General features: G+C 45.7%; 2 protein-coding genes and 1 long non-coding RNA gene across 4 annotated transcripts in view; 1 reads left to right on the forward strand and 2 right to left on the reverse strand.

Moving 5' to 3' along the window:
• Positions 1-18337, reverse strand: part of LOC116036403 (NLR family CARD domain-containing protein 3-like) — a 1020880-nt gene that overhangs the window by 871252 nt on the left and 131291 nt on the right. The gene's annotated exons all lie outside the window — the stretch shown is intronic.
• LOC118495506 lies at positions 1797-11274 on the forward strand. The gene is made up of 3 exons (XR_004897949.1): positions 1797-2037; positions 2145-2258; positions 11202-11274. It is a non-coding gene; the product is annotated as an uncharacterized LOC118495506 (long non-coding RNA).
• LOC116062567 (diacylglycerol kinase zeta-like) overlaps positions 14371-18337 on the reverse strand; it is a 54832-nt gene continuing 50865 nt past the window's right edge. For both annotated transcript variants that reach the window (XM_036003619.1, XM_036003618.1), the window contains exon 26: positions 14371-14402. In XM_036003619.1, coding sequence (XP_035859512.1) covers positions 14372-14402 — 31 coding nt within the window. In that variant the 3' untranslated portion in view covers position 14371. The remainder of the gene's footprint in view (positions 14403-18337) is intronic.

The following is an 18337-nucleotide window of genomic DNA, read 5'->3' on the forward strand; positions in this document are numbered from 1 at the left end:
GAGTCAGCATGAACAATACCAGGAACTCTCCTAAGTGGAACGCAGCCATCATTAATGGTTATTAATACACCTGTGCTTTTCCTACTATGACATGTCAACATGTCTGCTGTGAAAAAGGTCTATAGTCTCAGGAAGGAAACTTGTTTTGGTGGAACATTTGCACCCTAGACTGATGTCTACCAGCAGCAGCGCCGCGTCAGACACGTTTCTGGTGTGCAAAGACATAGAAAACGCCACGCAGCAGAAATGCCACGCTCACGCCACGCTCACGCCACGCAGCCAGTGTGTAGGAGGCCCAATAGACACACAGTGATGTTGTTTGAGACTTGTCATGTGTTGAAATGTGTGTGCATGGCATGGCGGTATGTTGTTCTTTATTTTAAAATGTATTTTAAAACTGTAATCCTTCTAAAAATCCCCTTTTTTTAACTACATGTATTCATGTATTAATCTGATGTCTGTTTCCTAACTACGCTGGGCGATATATATCGATATTATATCGATATATATTGATATTATATTGATATATTATCACTTCATAACGCTAGCTAGTGGTAGGCTAACGTTAGCTGCTGTTGAGTATGGTGTTACCTAGCTAGCGGTAGGCTAACGTTAGCTGCTGTCGAGTATAGTGTTAACTAGCTAGCGGTAGGCTAACGTTAGCTGCTGTCGAGTATAGTGTTAACTAGCTAGCGGTAGGCTAACGTTAGCTGCTGTCGAGTATAGTGTTAACTAGCTAGCGGTAGGCTAACGTTAGCTGCTGTCGAGTATAGTGTTAACTAGCTAGCGGTAGGCTAACGTTAGCTGCTGTCGAGTATAGTGTTAACTAGCTAGCGGTAGGCTATGGTTAGCTGCTGTCGAGTATAGTGTTAACTAGCTAGCGGTAGGCTAACGTTAGCTGCTGTCGAGTATAGTGTTGACTAGCTAGCGGTAGGCTAACGTTAGCTGCTGTCGAGTATAGTGTTAACTAGCTAGCGGTAGGCTAACGTTAGCTGCTGTTGAGTATAGTGTTAACTAGCTAGCGGTAGGCTAACGTTAGCTGCTGTTGAGTATAGTGTTAACTAGCTAGCGGTAGGCTAACGTTAGCTGCTGTTGAGTATAGTCTTAACTAGCGTCCCGTGTAGCGGTGTTTCTGTTTCCTGTAACGTCTGTTTCAGAGCATCAGAGAGAAGAGCAGACATATCAGTGGCACCAGAATGAGGCGCCGAAATCCGCGTTGCTATTCGGTCCGGTAGATACCGGTCGTGAAGGCACCGGTGCCGAATTAACACCGGATTTCGGTACCCAACCCTATTCAGGAAGAAGATTTTTATAAGTAAATGTTCCAATTAATGATCCAGGCAGCACATTCTCGTCTCCCTCCTTCATTTTACAGTCCAATGGTGGCTAGAACGGCTCCGGGTCAAACGGAGGACGGTCAATATGGAATGGATTAATCTGCATTATATTGACAGCCCTAATCGTAATATGAGACCAGATCGTCTTAGATTTTGGATATCGTAAAATTGTAATATGGTGTTGTCTTTCCCTGGTTTTAAAGGCTGCATTACAGTAAAGTGATGTACTTTTCTGAACTTAGCAGACTGTTCTAGCTGTTCTATTATTTCCCTTTCCCCCTCTTAGACATTAAATTGACATGTCTGATGATAATTCATCAAAAATCTTTTGTTAAAGCACCAATTGTCAACCCTGGAATATCGTCTCAATATTGACATCGAGGTATTTGGTGAAGAATATTGTGATATTTGATTTTCTGCACATGGCGCAGCCCTAATTCCATATATATTCCCCCCAAGCGTGATGGTGTCATCGCTCACATGTTGACTTCTTATCCAGCTCACTGGCTGTTGCTCACTCTTCTATATTTAGAGCTTGTTATCTGACGCTGCATCCCTCGCTCTCCCTCACTCTCCTCCTCTCCTGATCATCGTTTTCACAGTCTTTCAGAAAGTGTTGATGTAAAACTGTGGCACATTACAAAAAAAAAAGCTTTATTGACAGCATCATGTGGCGACGGAGCTACCTGCAGACCCAGAGGTGTAATACCCCGACATCATCACACTAAGAAATACGTAAGGATACGCGTGAGCAAAAAATGAAATATAACAAGTGTTTGACGTCGTTCTGCCCTTCTGACCCTCCAGGCCGATTATCATGATGTCGGAGAATTTGGAGCCGAGTGATGATGTCAGCCTCCTGCACCCCCACGAGTTGGAGTCCCCGAGGGAGGAGGACGGACACTGCCCCCTGCCCTTCAGGTGAGAAACTGCACTTTAGCTTCAGTCAGACTAGTCTCGCATGTTCAGACTTTCCTCCACGGTGCTGCGGAAGAGGGTCTGGCTCAGGGTGGGAAATTTGCCTTGTATACCAGCCACAGTGGCGGTGGATTGTAGAGCCCTGCGCGGGACTGTTTTCTTCATCCTGCTCCCGGCGAATTTCTGACCATTAACGGCCGCACCCGCAACGTGTGTGTTACACTCCCGCCCGCACCCGCAAAACTCTGAGAATTTATGCCCGCACAATAATAGAGATGCATTGATGTTATGTCTTCTCCCGTCCCGCATGAGAAAACACGTCATTTTATAGGTTAATAGGGAGAAGATGAAGGCAAAGAAGGCAGGTGCTTGCTGCTGTTAGACGGGGAGGAAGGAGCAGAAGGAGAGGGAGAGAGGGGGAGGAAGGAGCCGAGGATGAGGGAGAGAGGAGAGGGAGAGAGGGGGAGGAAGGAGCCGAGGATGAGGGAGAGAGGAGAGGGAGAGAGGGGGAGGAAGGAGCAGAAGGAGAGGGAGAGAGGGGGAGGAAGGAGCTGAGGATGAGGGAGAGAGGAGAGGGAGAGAGGGGGAGGAAGGAGCCGAGGATGACGGTGGACGGAGCCTTGGCTCGGAGCTCCCCCGTCCTGGGAGGCTCAGACACGCTGGTGTCAGCTCATAGATGGCCTATACAGTATATACTCAGTCAGTATCTATGGTTTCTGCTGGCGTGGGGGGGTTCCAGGCTACATCCCGATTCCGCAGTTTTTTTTTTAGGCGCCCACTCCTGCTGCATTAGCTTTGAATGTACTCTGTTAAGGGCGTAAGTAGCCAACTTTTCGAAAAAATGGCGCATTGACAAAACGTACAGTGAAAGACCGTGCACAACATTTCAGACCGTCCTGCCAACCTGTATTAAACATTAATGTACACTCGAACGATGTTTGTCTGTTTTAATCCTCGGCTCTCTGCTGCTCAGTTCCACACACACCTGCTGACTGCCATGCTAACTAATAACTTCCTGTAGTTTTTAAAACACCTGCATGCACCTGTCTCTCTCTCTCCTCACCTTTCACCTGCAACATCAACTGTTGGTTAGCTTAACTTTGAAGTTAGGCTATAATACAAACTATGTCAGGTTGAGGGTTATAGGTTGCCAGGTTGATGGATATAGGTTGCCAGGTTGATGGTCATAGGTTGCCAGGTTGAGGGTTAGAGGTTGTCAGGTTGAGGGTGATAGGTTGCCAGGTTGATGGTTATAGGTTGCCAGGTTGATGGTCATAGGTTGCCAGGTTGAGGGTTATAGGTTGCCAGGTTGAGGCTTTTATGTTGCCAGGTTGAAGGTGATAGGTTGCCAGGTTGAAGGTGATAGGCTGCCAGGTTGAGGGTTATATGTTGCCAGGTTGAGGGTGATAGGTTGCCAGGTTGATGGTTATAGGTTGCCAGGTTGATGGTTATAGGTTGCCAGGTTGAGGGTTATATGTTGCCAGGTTGAAGGTGATAGGTTGCCAGGTTGAAGGTGATAGGTTGCCAAGTTGAGGGTGATAGGTTGCCAGGTTGAGGGTGATAGGTTGCCAGGTTGAGGGTGATAGGTTGCCAGGTTGAGGGTTATAGGTTGCCAGGTTGAGGTGACAAACGGGTTGAACATTGTGTATGGTGTGTGGATTGTGTGAATAGGATGCATTTCACACAAGATCTGGCAACTTGTCAATATTAGACAAACATATTGGTCCGATTATGTATGAAGGAGTTTGGGCCGTGCAACTTACGGGAGTTTCCCGGAAGAAATAACAAACCGGGAGAAACAAGGGAAAAACAGGAGCGTTGGCGGGTATGGCGCCCATGTATCGGGAAAGAATCGCATCGGGACAAAAGCATATCGTCCCAGCTGTAGTGTTCAGATATGATGGCCGTTTGGTGTTTGTTGGCAGCTAAACTCATGCATGTTAGGAGTAAACATGGCATTAAATCGCTGAACACAAAACAAAGCAACCCGCACGACTGCTGGTGGAGCTCTCGCCTCCTCGCAGTGGCCGGACATCTCTGTGGCCCAAAGTCCAAAGTCCGGACTCACAGACTCACGGATTTTGGTGCGCGTTCTCGCGAAATTCGTAAGGGCTTAGGGTTGTCCCAATGTCGAATTTCAAAGGCCGTGATGGCTTGAGGACACACTTACCGAGCCCTTTCGATGCAGACTTCACCAAAGGGAGTTACCCACAGTTCAAAGCGTTGTGACGTTTACCGCGGAGACCGTAGGGAAATCCAGAAATTACAAACGTAAACAACAGCACGACACACGACCACGGAACAGACCAGCCTGTCGTCCAGCTCATAAAACACGAGGTTGAAAACGTGGAATCAGGCAGCCGTCTCCTGAGCCTTGGCCGCGTGGAAAGTGCTGTCCCAATCTAGAGGTGCAACGATGAATCGATTACTCGATTAGTTGTCAACTATTAAATTAATCGCCAACTATTTTGATAATCGATTAATCGTTTGAGTCCTTTTTTCCCAGCTTGTTAAATGTGAATATCTTCTAGTTTCTGCTCTCCTCTGGGACAGTAAACTGAATATCTTTGAGTTTTGGACAACACAAGACATTTGAGGACGTCATCTTAGTCTTTGGGAAACGCTGATCCACATTTTTCACCATGTTTTGACATTTTTTATAGATCAAACAACTAATCGGTTAATCGAGAAAATAGTCGACAGATGAATCGACTATGAAAGTAATCGTTAGTTGCAGCCCTGTCCCAATCCCATTTCTACCTATCTGAGCCCATGTGGCCTCACACGCTCACTCACTCAGCACCTGATATCAATTAAGTCTTAACGTTAGTTAGTTAGTTAGTTAGCAGTTAACGTGAAGGAAGGCTGCAGGAGAGAAGACTCAGTCAAAGGGAACAACCGTTCATGTGATGATTTACTTCCAGAGATCCCTCCTCCTCGTTAACTCCCTCATTAGTCCTGACAAACAAGAGTGTGTGTGTGTGTGTGTGTGTGTGTGTGTGTGTGTGTTTGGCGGGAGATGAAAGCTGAGGAGACGTGCAGGACAGACAATACACAGAGAGGGAAAGCCTCGCTGTCTCTCTCACTGCTCTGTTATTCCTGTCACGTACAAAACAAGCTGCAAGGAGAAGCTGCAGAATCGGGATGGGGGTGGGTGTGTTTGTGTGTGTGTGTGTGTGTGTGTGTGTGTGTGTGTGTGTGTGTTGCCTGCAGCATGTGCAGTCAGCTCACGTTTCCAGGCAGCAGAATACAGAGAGGGACAGAGAGGCTGATGGGAAGGAGGTGTGTGTGTGTGTGTGTGTGTGTGTGTGTGTGTGTGTGTGTGTGTGTGTGTGTGTGTGTGTGTGTGTGTGTGTGTGTGTGCGTGTGTGTGTGTGTGTGTGTGTGTGTGTGTGTGTGTGTGTGTGTGTGTGTGTGTTCTTGTTTAACTATATTCGTGGGGTCCAAAAACCGGGAGTCCAGTATACTTGTGGGGTCCTGACAGCTTTGTGGGGCCAAAATGCTGGACCCCACCAGGTTAAAGGTCTGTTTGAGGGTTAAGACTTGGTTTTAGGATTAGGGTTAGAATTAGGTTATGGTTAGGGTGAGGGTAAGGGTTAAGGTTAGGCATTTAGTGGTGATGGTTAAGGTTAGGGTAAGGGGCTATGGAATGCATTATGTCAATGACGGGTCCCCACATAGATCCTCAAACTAGAGGAAGCTATCGTAGCTTTTAAGCTGTGTCACCAGTCAGTTTTAAGACCAGAGTCGATGCTTCAAATTAGTAACTGTCAGCAAAATATTGACTGCTGCTGTATAAGAGCGTGAAGATCCTTGTAGGTCGGGCTCCTAAAACACAGGGCTTTCAAGCTGGGGAGCAAAGGTCATGTCCCGGAAGAAGTTAAGGAGAAAACACAAGACTTTCACCAGGAAACAGGTGTTCATGTCCTGAAGAAGTTAAGGAGAAAACACAAGACTTTCACCAGGAAACAGGTGATCATGTCCTGAAGAAGTTAAGGAGAAAACACAAGACTTTCACCAGGAAACAGGTGTTCACGTCCTGAAGAAGTTAAGGAGAAAACAGAAGACTTTCACTAGGAAACAGGTGTTCATGTCCTGATGAAGTTAAGGAGAAAACACAAGACTTTCACCAGGAAACAGGTGTTCATGTCCTGAAGAAGTTAAGGAGAAAACACAAGACTTTCACCAGGAAACAGGTGTTCATGTCCTGAAGAAGTTAAGGAGAAAACACAAGACTTTCACCAGGAAACAGGTGTTCATGTCCCAGGAGTAACTACTTAAATGGACCACTGTTTTAACCCAAACCACAATCTTTTCTTCTAATCTTAACTAGTAGTTGTGGTGTCTAAAGTTAACTGTCGTCGCTGCAGGACGCTCACCTTTTTGTCGGCTAAACTCGACTGGAACGGCCGCTGAAAGGACCGTCACCTCACGGTGCTCTGTAGTCGGCTCATAGTCACCTTTTCCCGGCTAAATTTAACTTTAACTAAACTTAACTGTTGTGTGTGAGCGGCCGGAGATCGCTGTAATTTCTTAGGATATCATACGAATTGGTGTGCATGAGTTTTCGTACGATATCATAAGAACCTGTTCATGAGTAAGCATTTTATGCACATTTTTTGCAGTTTCGCATTAGAAAAGCTGAATGGAAAACTCAATGTTCATGTACTCCTGTGTGAATTAAATACTGTACTGAGCTTTCTCATTTTATTAAGGACGTTAGTTTTAAGGCTGCTGGTTTTTCAACATCACAATAGAAACAAGTCAAGACATATTGGTCGTATCACCCAGCCTTTATTCTAACTTTAACTTTCAATAGCTGCAACCGAGAACAAGATCTAGTCCCGTTTGTCTGTTCAAACGACACGACAGCTTCACTTTTTTTAAACAGTGAGAAAAGTTTGGCGTCATTTCAGCTCTGTTTGACTGTCAGATCTGTCTGCTGAGTGTGAACACGGCCGGTTTCTCTGCTCCACTTTCTCTATTCAGGCCGACACAGTTTGCATAATTACTTCTTTTATCTGTGTGTGTGTGTGTGTGTGTGTGTGTGTGTGTGTGTGCGTGTGTGTGTGCGCTTCTAGACAATCACTCCTTTCACACACACACTGGACTCTCCATGCTCCAGTGTACCGGACTAAAACCAGTTGCTGATGGGAATTTTCTCTTCATTTCCAGTTTACTTTTTACCCAAATTTGCATACTTTAGTAAAAGTAGAAAACACAGCAGTCTGACCAGACTGATGTCATGAAGTGGTGTATGTATGACATGCCAATTGGTATGCCGTTATTGGCGTGTTATCAAGACGCATACTCGCTTTTTAGCGTGTTTATCAACGCCATTTGGCCTCCATTGACTTACATTACTTTGCGATTGCGTGTGAATTGACCCCGTAGCGAGTAGTGTGAAAGGCCGAAAATGTTCACGTAGGGAGGTTGGTCACGTTTCCTAAACCCAACCGCTGCTTTCTTCTTTTACTAAACCCAACCTGGTTTTCTTTTCCTAATCCCAACCGTTTGTCCATTTCGTGTTTTCCCAAAACCCGCGTGTGACGTAGACTCGCGATAACACGCCACACGGCTTTAAAAAGTGGCGTGTTATCAAGACGCATATTCGCTTTTAACACGGCACGTGGCTTTAGAAAGTGCCGTGTATGTTTACTCTGTGACGTTGCAGACTGCCGTCCACTGTATACAGCGTAGACATACACGCTGATAGCTCAAAATGCGTACAGATAACACGCCACTTGGCTTAAGAAAGTTGGCGTGTATGTGTACGCAAAGTCACGATGTCACGTTGAGAAAGTAGCTGCAGCTTCACCAAAGTGAAGACTGAAAAACAGAAGTACTTTGGTACAAACATTTACCCGCCGTGTGTCCGATAGCCCTCTGAGAGGCCCCCCGTTTACTAAAAGTGTCACACAAAAAAAAAGTAAAATTATGAAGTAGCACAGAATAGAAATTCTCAAGTAAAGTACAAGTACGTAAGAATTGCACTTAAAGGTGCACTATGAGTTCATGCATGGTCACGTCTGTTGACGTTCCAAGTAAATTACAGACAAAACAGAGCAAGCTGCCCCTCCCCCCATGGTTACGTAACTGTCATGACTAACTGACTAAGGGTCCTGACACACCAACCAGACGGCCGACCGTCGGCAGTAAAGCCAGTCGAACTGATCAGTCGGGTCCCCGAGGTCCAAAAAATGCCTCAAAACACACTGAGGAGACGCCGACTTGAGCGTACGCTCTGCGCGAGCGCGAAACGTAATACGTCTCCATAGCAGCAGGCGGCACTGCTCTGTATTGTTTCCATTAACAGTCTGATTATTTACCAGAAAATGAAAACCGGCAGCTGATTGGACGAACGCGTCACGTGGTTCTTTTTTCTCCGGAAATTCACAGCCAGACTGTCATGGCGGCTCGTTCAGAATACGATCTCATATTGGACTAAAATAGTTCACCGACACGTGTTTCTGAAAACATTTTAAGAGAGAAATAGGCCGTGCAGTTGCTGAATCTGTCTTCATTTCAGATCAACAAAGGTCAGTTTAACAGATTTTACTCAGATTTTGAGAGACTCATCCGCTCCCCATTTCCGGGTGAGTCCCGACTGCCCTGTCTCTGTCTGTCCTGTCTCCGACTGTCCTGTCTCTGACTGTCCTGTCTCTGACTGCCCTGTCTCCGACTGTCCTGTCTCTGACTGTCCTGTCTCTGACTGCCCTGTCTCTGACTGTCCTGTCTCTGACTGCCCTGTCTCTGTCTGTCCTGTCTCCGACTGTCCTGTCTCTGACTGTCCTGTCTCTGACTGCCCTGTCTCTGACTGTCCTGTCTCCGACTGTCCTGTCTCTGACTGTCCTGTCTCTGACTGAACATGTCAGGTCGGCCCAAATGAAGGCCGACGGCTCCTCGGACGGCCGACGGCACGGAACACACCGACCAGACTCGAGTCACCGACCTCGCCAGACGGCCCGACGCCCGATTATTGGGCTGGTGTGTCTTCTCTCTAACTGTCACTAACCCCCACCCCTTCCCCCAACCATCTTGTCAGTGATTGGCTGGAACGTGGTTTGTTGTATTTTGTATACTCTAGTGCAGTGTTTCTCAAATGGGGGTACGCGTACGTACCCCTGGGGGTACTCTGGAGTACTGCAGGGGGTACAGGAACTATTTGCAAAATGCTTAAAAATATGTCATGCATAATTCCTAAAATACTTATACTATAATAATGAATGAATTACTGTAAGTGATGGATTCTGAACATTTGAAATGTAGCATTTAAATGTTTTTCAGTTACAAGGTTGTTTAGTGAATCTATCTCTGCCGACACTGTATTGTTCCTCTTTATGTAGATGTCAAAATGTTTTTGCACTGGTTAGGGGGTACTTGGCTTAAAAACACAATTCAAAAGGGGGTACATTATTGAAAAAAGTTTGAGAACCACTGCTCTAGTGCAAGGCTGCCCAATTTGGGGCCTGCGGGCCAAGTTTGGCCCCATGCTCTCTTTGTTTTGGCCCCCCATGGCATTTGACGTGCTCGTGCTTATTCTCCTCTTATTTTGAAAGTGCTGTAAAATGCTAACTGTAATGACTAGGAAACTTCGTTATGTGCAGCTAAAACGTTCCAAATCTGAGTTTTACAGCACAGTGCTAAACTTCCTTATTGAATTACCCAAGTTTTATCTACGAAAAATTACAAAAATGAGGGTATTTCTTCTCTCTTGGTGCTGTGAGCCGTGCTAACGTCAGCCAGATGGAGCGATGGAGGCCGTGGCCCGCTGATAGAAGAACATTTAGGAAGTCAGCTGGAGCCGAATGTTGAAAGACTTTTGAAAACCAAGGACAGGGCTCATGTCTCCCACTACTGCAAGTGATAAATAACTGTATACGTTCTGTAATATGGGAGATAAATGCAGATTAAAGAGCATTTATTTCAGATTTTTAATGTTAATTTTCTATAAAATATAATACATTTTCTCATAAAATCAACATTTACTTTCTATTTACTTACTTTTTATCTTTGGCCCTTCATATGAAAGAATTTGGGCACCTCTGCTCTAGTGTTAGTTTGACGTTGCCGACCCCTGTGGTGTCTCCAGAGACCGGGCTTTTTCACGGTGTGTTCAGGGACCAGGCAGCTAGCAGATCAAGGAGAGATGACTACCATTTGAGACTAAAATGAAATTGAGGTGAAACCATGCAGGAACTCATAGTGCACCTTTAAGTTCAGTACCGAGCAAAAAGTTCCATATTTCCCTCTGAAATGTTGTAAAAGTATTAAAAAAACTGAACTTAGTCGACTACTTGAGAGTAAAAGTACTTGGTATCTTTCCACCATTGAATCTGGACTCTTCCGTTGCTTTTTTACCTGCTGAATCATACATACCTGACAATTCAAACATGAGTATTTCAGAGAACCAGCTGGTTGCTCTCTGCTGACTGTCATCTGTCATCTGTGGTCACATTTCCATCCTCCTGATAACACGAGGACACTGTCTGATTAAAGTTGCTGTGTCATGTGATGATGCAACACGTCCTCATACCACTGCTGCACGCTGGGCGGAATTGCTCCGTTGCCGCCTTAAATGGCGCCAGATGTCTTTCATTTGGCCGGATGTCCGTCCCCTTCCTCTTTCTTTCTCAAAACAAGTTCCTTGCTGAGACTATTTAGCACCCTGAGACCAGGTTTCAAAAAAGTGCGTGTTCAGGCAGTGCGTTTACAGAATTCGTTTGGACGGGCAGCCCAAACGATGCTGAACATGTGCGTTTGCATCAAAAACCGTCTCCGTGTGGATGGCCCCTTAATTTGAGTTCATTTCAAACAAGCAGTTGAGCTGTTCACTGCTCTCTGCCGCTGCGGGACACGGCCCCAGTTCTCTGCAGGATGTCTAGTTTGTCTGTTCTGACGTGATCTGATTTGATCTGACGTGTTGTGTCCCGTCGTGTCCCGCAGGCTGCAGCTGATTGACGACCTGTCCTACGAAGACGTGAAGAAGTGCTACAGAGGATCGGTGAGAAACTCAATGAGAACTGACACGTCAACACTGCTGAGCTCACCACACCTACAGATGTAGACACACACACACACACACACACACACACACACACACACACACACACACACACACACACACACACACACAGAGACAGACACACACACACACACACACACACACACACACACACACACACACAGAGACAGACACACACACACACACATACTCTCACACACACACACACATACACACACACACACAGAAACAGACACACACACACACACACACACAGAAACAGACACACACACACACACACACACACACACACACACACACACATATACACAGACACAGAGATACACACACAGACACACACACACGCACACACTCACACACATACTCTCACACACACACACACACACACACACACACACACCCACATACACACAGAGAAACACAGACATAAACAGAGACACACACACACACACACACACACACACAGAAACACACACACACACAGACACACACACACACACACACACACACACACACACACACACACAGACACACACACACACACACACACACACACACACAGACTCACACACACACACACACACACACACACACACACACACACACACACACAGAAACACAGAAACACACACACACACAGAAACACAGAAACACACACACACACACACACACACACACACACACACACACACACAGAAACACACACACACACACACACACACACACACACACACACAGAAACACACACACACACACACACACACACACACACACACACACACACACACACACACACACACACACAGCTCTGTAGTTGCTTTCAGAAGTCCAGAGATGACGGCAGGCCAGCAGGAGTCCTTTCAAATCCTTTTTTAAGTCTGCAAAAGTTTCCGGCGTCTGTCTCATCTCCATAGAAACACAGTCCCATGTGTGTGTGTGTGTGTGTGTGTGTGTGTGTGTGTGTGTGTAAAGATATATATTTAAGAATCACAAAGAGGGACAGATTTACTGCAGCTTTTGACACAAGCTCATTGGCAAGGGTTGGTTTTGTGAGCAAAACTCTCCACTTCTAAGGACCGTAGGACGTAAACGTAGAATTCAATTCAGTTTTATTTATAGTGCCAAATCACAACTTTCCAGATAGAGTAGGTCTAGACCACCAAGAGCAAGCATAACAGATGGGATTAACAGGAGACATGAGGAAAACAGAAACGTGACTTCTCTTAAAGGTGCACTATGAGTTCATGCATGGTCACGTCTGTGGACGTTCCAAGTAAATACCAGACAAAACAGAGCAAGCTGCCCCTCCCCCCATGTTTACGTAACTGTCATGACTGACTAAGGCTGCAGACACACCAACCAGACGGCCGTTATACACCAACCAGCCGTCTGGTTGGTGTATAACGGCCACGACACACCAACCAGACGGTCGTTATACACCAACCAGCCGTCTGGTCGGTGTGTAACGGCCGTCTGGTTGGTGTGTACAGACGGCCGTCTGGTTGGTGTATAACGGCCACGACACACCAACCAGACGGCCGTTACACACCAACCAGACGGCCGTTATACAGGTCGTCTGGTTGGTCGCTTGGTACATCCATGCAAATGATTATGTACAATTATCTGCTGTTTCCTACATTATCAATTGCTTATGTCATGTTGATCAAAATGTATTATAATGGGTCTCCTTTGAATATCAGTTATATGTAAGTTGTCTTGTTTCTCTAGGTTTCAATGATCTTAAGCTCTGTTACAAGCTCTAGGCAAAATAAAGTGGATGTAAATTCAATATAATAAAAAATAATATTAATAATTACAGCGTGCCTAAGCAAAAGGGAATGAGGAATTAAAACGTGGCACACAATTGGAGCAAGCACAGGTGATGGCAAGGCATCAAAGCAGTTCATGCTATAAAAACAATAGAAAGGAGATAAGGGGAAAAGAGAAAAGTCACAGAGGCCATATTGAAAGCACATACAAGCATAGGCGCATATTATTATGTTTTCCTCAGTGGGTGCTCACGGGCGCACGCCCTTTAAAAAAAATAAGTAGTCAAAAAATGTTTGCAATGTTGCATTTCAGAACCTTAGGAAATGGACAGCGGCCGACACGAACACACACACGCCTATTAACTCGATAATAAAGCCGTAAAGAAGGCTATCTTTCATCTCAGGACAACGCCACTTCTCACAGATACAGATAGGACTGGAGATGAACACGTAACCGCGATCAGCTTCGTGGGAAATTAAGAATCAATCCCACCTGTCTAGTAGCCTCTAGGCACACTATGACAGACGCTCCACGTAGCACCAAATGCAATGTTTAATTTTAAATGAATGCAGCCTACTGGCAGTCTGGCACTGGGTGCTCAGTATTTCCGTATCGGCGCCTATGCATACAAGACATAACACGCAGGCAGGCAGCGGAGATCGAGCCGCAGCGACGATGACAATTGTCAACAACTTGTCTTAGAGAAGTCCTTCGGCGTGGAAGCATGTCGCTGAAGCCATAGGCGCGGGAAGTGGGGGTGCTGCAGGTGCTGTATGTCATGTTTGGGGTGTGGGATGAAGAGAGGGACAATTTTAGTAATTTTAAAATGATTTAACTTATCTTCAGTGTGTATTGGCCAATCAGATTTGTCTTGACGCGATTGCGATTCAGCCTACGCATAGCATGCACGCACGCTCACAGCCACACATGACGAATGAGTTTCTACTATATCTACCAGCGCTACTCAGCAATGTTTCAAAAGAGGACTAGCGATAGTATCTTTAGACTCTACATCAGGGGGGTCAAACTCAGTTTCCCAGAGGGCCAAACTGGAAAAAGAGAATCACACTAAGGGCCAAACATGTAGAGTTTACTGACATGCTTTTATTTCATCGAAAAAGTCAAATATCTTTGACTCAATGATTGCATGTCTCATACAGTCTTCTCACTGACAGTTCGGTCCTCATAAAGCTCTGAAAAGTCAGCAACAAAGTTCCAAAGCCATCCTAGAATTTAGCAAATCAAGCAACAACAATGATTATATTTTCTAAGCAGGCTAGCACCCAGCTGACTCTCAACAAGCTCTTTCACAGCCTGAATATTAAACTCTCTGGTTCTGGTTCTGGTTCTGGGGGGATTTCTGAGTCTCAAAGTCGGCAAATTTGCCAAATTCTGCTTTGCATGTCACGTAATTGCAAGATGAAAAGCAGTTTCCCATGTTTTTGGTTTGGTGCACAACTAGGTGGGCCAGAATGTACAGCCCGGTCTCACGGCAGTTTGTGTAAATGTTGCGTTATTTTTAATCTATTGATACGTGTTCACGGGCACGTTTTTCTCGTTTTTTACGTGGTGGCCAGCACAAAAATGGTAGGGAGTAGTATAAAAAGCCTAAAATCCGCGTAGGGAGGCTGGTCGGGGGGGTGGATGGGCGTTTTGTCCCACGTGTGGTGCTTGTTCCCCGTAGGGTTTTTCCTAAACCCAACCTCCGCCATCCCGTTATTGTGGCGCGTCCCCAGCGGGCCGTCTCCCGGCTTATGGAGCGTCCTTTTCAGCCGTCTCCCGGCGTCCAATTCCCCGAGAAAATAACGTGACATTTACACGTAAAAAACGAGCCCGTGAACACGTATCAATAGATTCAAAATAACGTGACATTTACACGAACTGCCGTGAGACTGGGTTGGAATGTACTGTGAACCTAGATTGATATGCGGGCCGGATCAGAATGTGCGAGGGGCCGGATTTGGCCCGCAGGCCTTGAGTTTGACACGTGTGCTCTACGTGGACCGTGGACCCCCCGCACTCCCTGCCGAAAATATATCTTTCCGTGTGTCTCGTTCTTCAGCTTGAGGTGGAGCCGGCGTCCAGCTGCTGCTGCTTTCTGTTGTTGCAGTCTTTGTTGTTTCAGACGGGAACAGGAACAGGAACAGGAACAGGAAGCCTCCGTCTCACAGAGAAGAAAGACACACAGGTGGATTTAGGGTGATGTAACGTTGGAACCGCACGTCAGAAACCAAAACAACACGAGGCAGACTGTTCCAGAAAGTAGTGGTGTAGTTGTTAGCGAGGTTATTATAGTTCAACTAAAATCAAACTAAAAAAAAAAACACACTTACAGTTGCAGCTTTTTACAGTTGGGCTCATTTGAAGCTAATGTACTTACACTTATTTCTTGCTGTCCGGAGTTTGTACCTTTAAGGTTGAAAGCGCTGAAAGGTGCTGTAGGTTGGATTGGGAAAATCCAGGACTTGGCAAAAAAATTTGAACGTCGACAACTTCTCAGTCCCTCCTCCCTTTCTGCTAAAGCCCAAAACGGTCTCCTAAGCCCCTCCCCCCACAAGGGAGAATGAATGCATGTGCATGAGCAGTGATTGACACACAGTTAGACACTCCCCCTGGCCCTGATTGGTGCATCTGAACAGTTAGACACTCCCCCTGGCTCTGATTGGTGCATCTGAACAGTTAGACACCCCAAATCTCACTCCAGGCTGTAGGTGGAGCCAGAGGATGACCTGCTTCATGTAGTTCTACTGGAACATAGGGTCAGTTTCAGCAAATATGACAGAAAGTTAGTTTTATAAGTCTTACCTACTGCACCTTTTACCCTCCTGTTTGTCCTCGGATTTACAAAAACGTTCTATATCAGAACTATGACAAAAGAACGTTGAAAAAATGTTAGGGTGAGGTCTGGACTAGAGGACCCAACGCAAATCTCGCGGGAGCGGGCGGTTTTAACTTTGCTGCGGGCGGGAGCGGGCGGCTAAAAAAAACACTGCGGGATCGGGATGTAGCCTGGAACCCCCCCACGCCAGCAGAAACCATAGATATACATATATACTGACTGAGTATATACTGTATAGGCCATCTATGAGCAGACACCAGCGTGTCTGAGCCTCCCAGGACGGGGGAGCTCCGAGCCGAGGCTCCGTCCACCCTCATCCTCGGCTCCTTCCTCCCCCTCTCTCCCTCTCCTCTCTCCCTCATCCTCGGCTCCTCCCCCCTCTCCCTCTCCTCCCTCATCCTCGGCTCCTTCCTCCCCCTCTCTCCCTCTCCTTCTGCTCCTTCCTCCCCGTCTAACAGCAGCAAGCACCTGCCTTCTTTGCCTTCATCTTCTCCCTATTAACCTATAAAATGACGTGTTTTCTCATGCGGGACGGGAGAAGACACAACGTCAATGCATCTCTATTATTGTGCGGGCATAAATTCTCAGAGTTTTGCGGGTGCGGGCGGGAGTGGACGTACACATTGCGGGAGTGGGCGTGAGTGTAACACACACGTTGTGGGTGCGGGCGGTAATGGTCAGAAATTCGCCGGGAGCGGGCGGGAGCGGGATGATGAGCAGTCCTGCGCAGGGCTCTAGTCTGGACCCAAGAGCGACCACAGACTAGATGGGTGGAATTTGAAAACAGTTCTTTAATGTAGATTCAGCAGAACAGATCAGGCTCAGCTTTTCTTAGACATAAGTAGGGGGGGCGCCAAGGAAAAAAGGTTGGGAACCACTGCTCTAGACCACTGGTTCTCAAACTTTTTTCAATAATGTACACCTTTTGAATAGTTTCTTTAAGCCAAGTACCCCGTGACCAGCGCTAATCCTTTTGGTAGAAAAAAAAGTCTCTATAAAGAGGAAGAATACAGCGCTGTCAGCGATAGATTCACTAAACAACAGACTTGGACCTGGAAAACATTTAGATGCTGATGAGAAAAGAACACAAAAACTGTAAAAAAGACAAAAACTTGGAAAAATATGGTAGAAAGAAGGACGGAAGGAAGGCAAGAATAGGTCGAAATACTATCAAAAACTTCAAAAACAGTCACATAAGAAGAAAAAAGTGAGAAACTTGTAAAAAGCATACCTGTCAAGTATCCCGTTTTGGCCGGGAAAGTCCCGTATTTTACCCTTCTTTCCCGCCGTCCTCCCGTATTAGTATTTTCCCGTAAATCTCCCGTATTTTCACCAGCACACATTCCCAATCTGAGCTCTGTCACTAGCCTCACGATAACTGCACCTGCAGTAGCCTACTACTACATATATATCTATATATGTCTATGATTACAGTACCTGTAGACATATATATAGATACAGTATATGTCTATGAATACAGGTACTGTAGTCATAGACATATATCTATATATATCTATATATATGTCCATGACTACAGTCATAGACATATATCTACAGTACCTGTAGTCATAGACATATATATAGATATATATAGATATATGTCTATGACTACAAGTACTGTAGTCATAGACATATATAGTCATAGACATATATAGATATATGTCTATGACTACAGTACTTGTAGTCATAGACATAGTACAAGCAAATTAAAGATGTTAAAACTGGATTTAGAAGAGGAAGAGAAAAACAAACTGAAGGGGAAGTTTAATTTCTTATACTGCACTGTCAATTTTATTATTAGGGGTCCAAGCCCGAGTCTGTAAGAACGGGCAATAGCAAAGCTATGCCGTTCATACAGCAGGGCTGTAGAACCCTATTGTTTTTCTACTGATTTTTCCTCTTCATTATTATTAGGGGTCCAAGCCCGAGTCTGTAAGAACGGGCAATAGCAAAGCTATGCCGTTCATACAGCAGGGCTGTAGAACCCTATTGTTTTTCTACTGATTTTTCCTCTTCATTATTATTAGGGGTCCAAGCCCGAGTCTGTAAGAACGGGCAATAGCAAAGCTATGCCGTTCATACAGCAGGGCTGTAGAACCCTATTGTTTTTCTACTGATTTTTCCTCTTCATTATTATTATTATTAGGGGTCCAAGCCCGAGTCTGTAAGAACGGGCAATAGCAAAGCTATGCCGTTCATACAGCAGGGCTGTAGAACCCTATTGTTTTTCTACTGATTTTTCCTCTTCATTATTATTAGGGGTCCAAGCCCGAGTCTGTAAGAACGGGCAATAGCAAAGCTATGCCGTTCATACAGCAGGGCTGTAGAACCCTATTGTTTTTCTACTGATTTTTCCTCTTCATTATTAGGGGTCCAAGCCCGAGTCTGTAAGAACGGGCAATAGCAAAGCTATGCCGTTCATACAGCAGGGCTGTAGAACCCTATTGT

This window comes from Sander lucioperca, chromosome 7 (assembly GCF_008315115.2).
Source record: "Sander lucioperca isolate FBNREF2018 chromosome 7, SLUC_FBN_1.2, whole genome shotgun sequence".
Classification (NCBI taxonomy): domain Eukaryota; kingdom Metazoa; phylum Chordata; class Actinopteri; order Perciformes; family Percidae; genus Sander; species Sander lucioperca.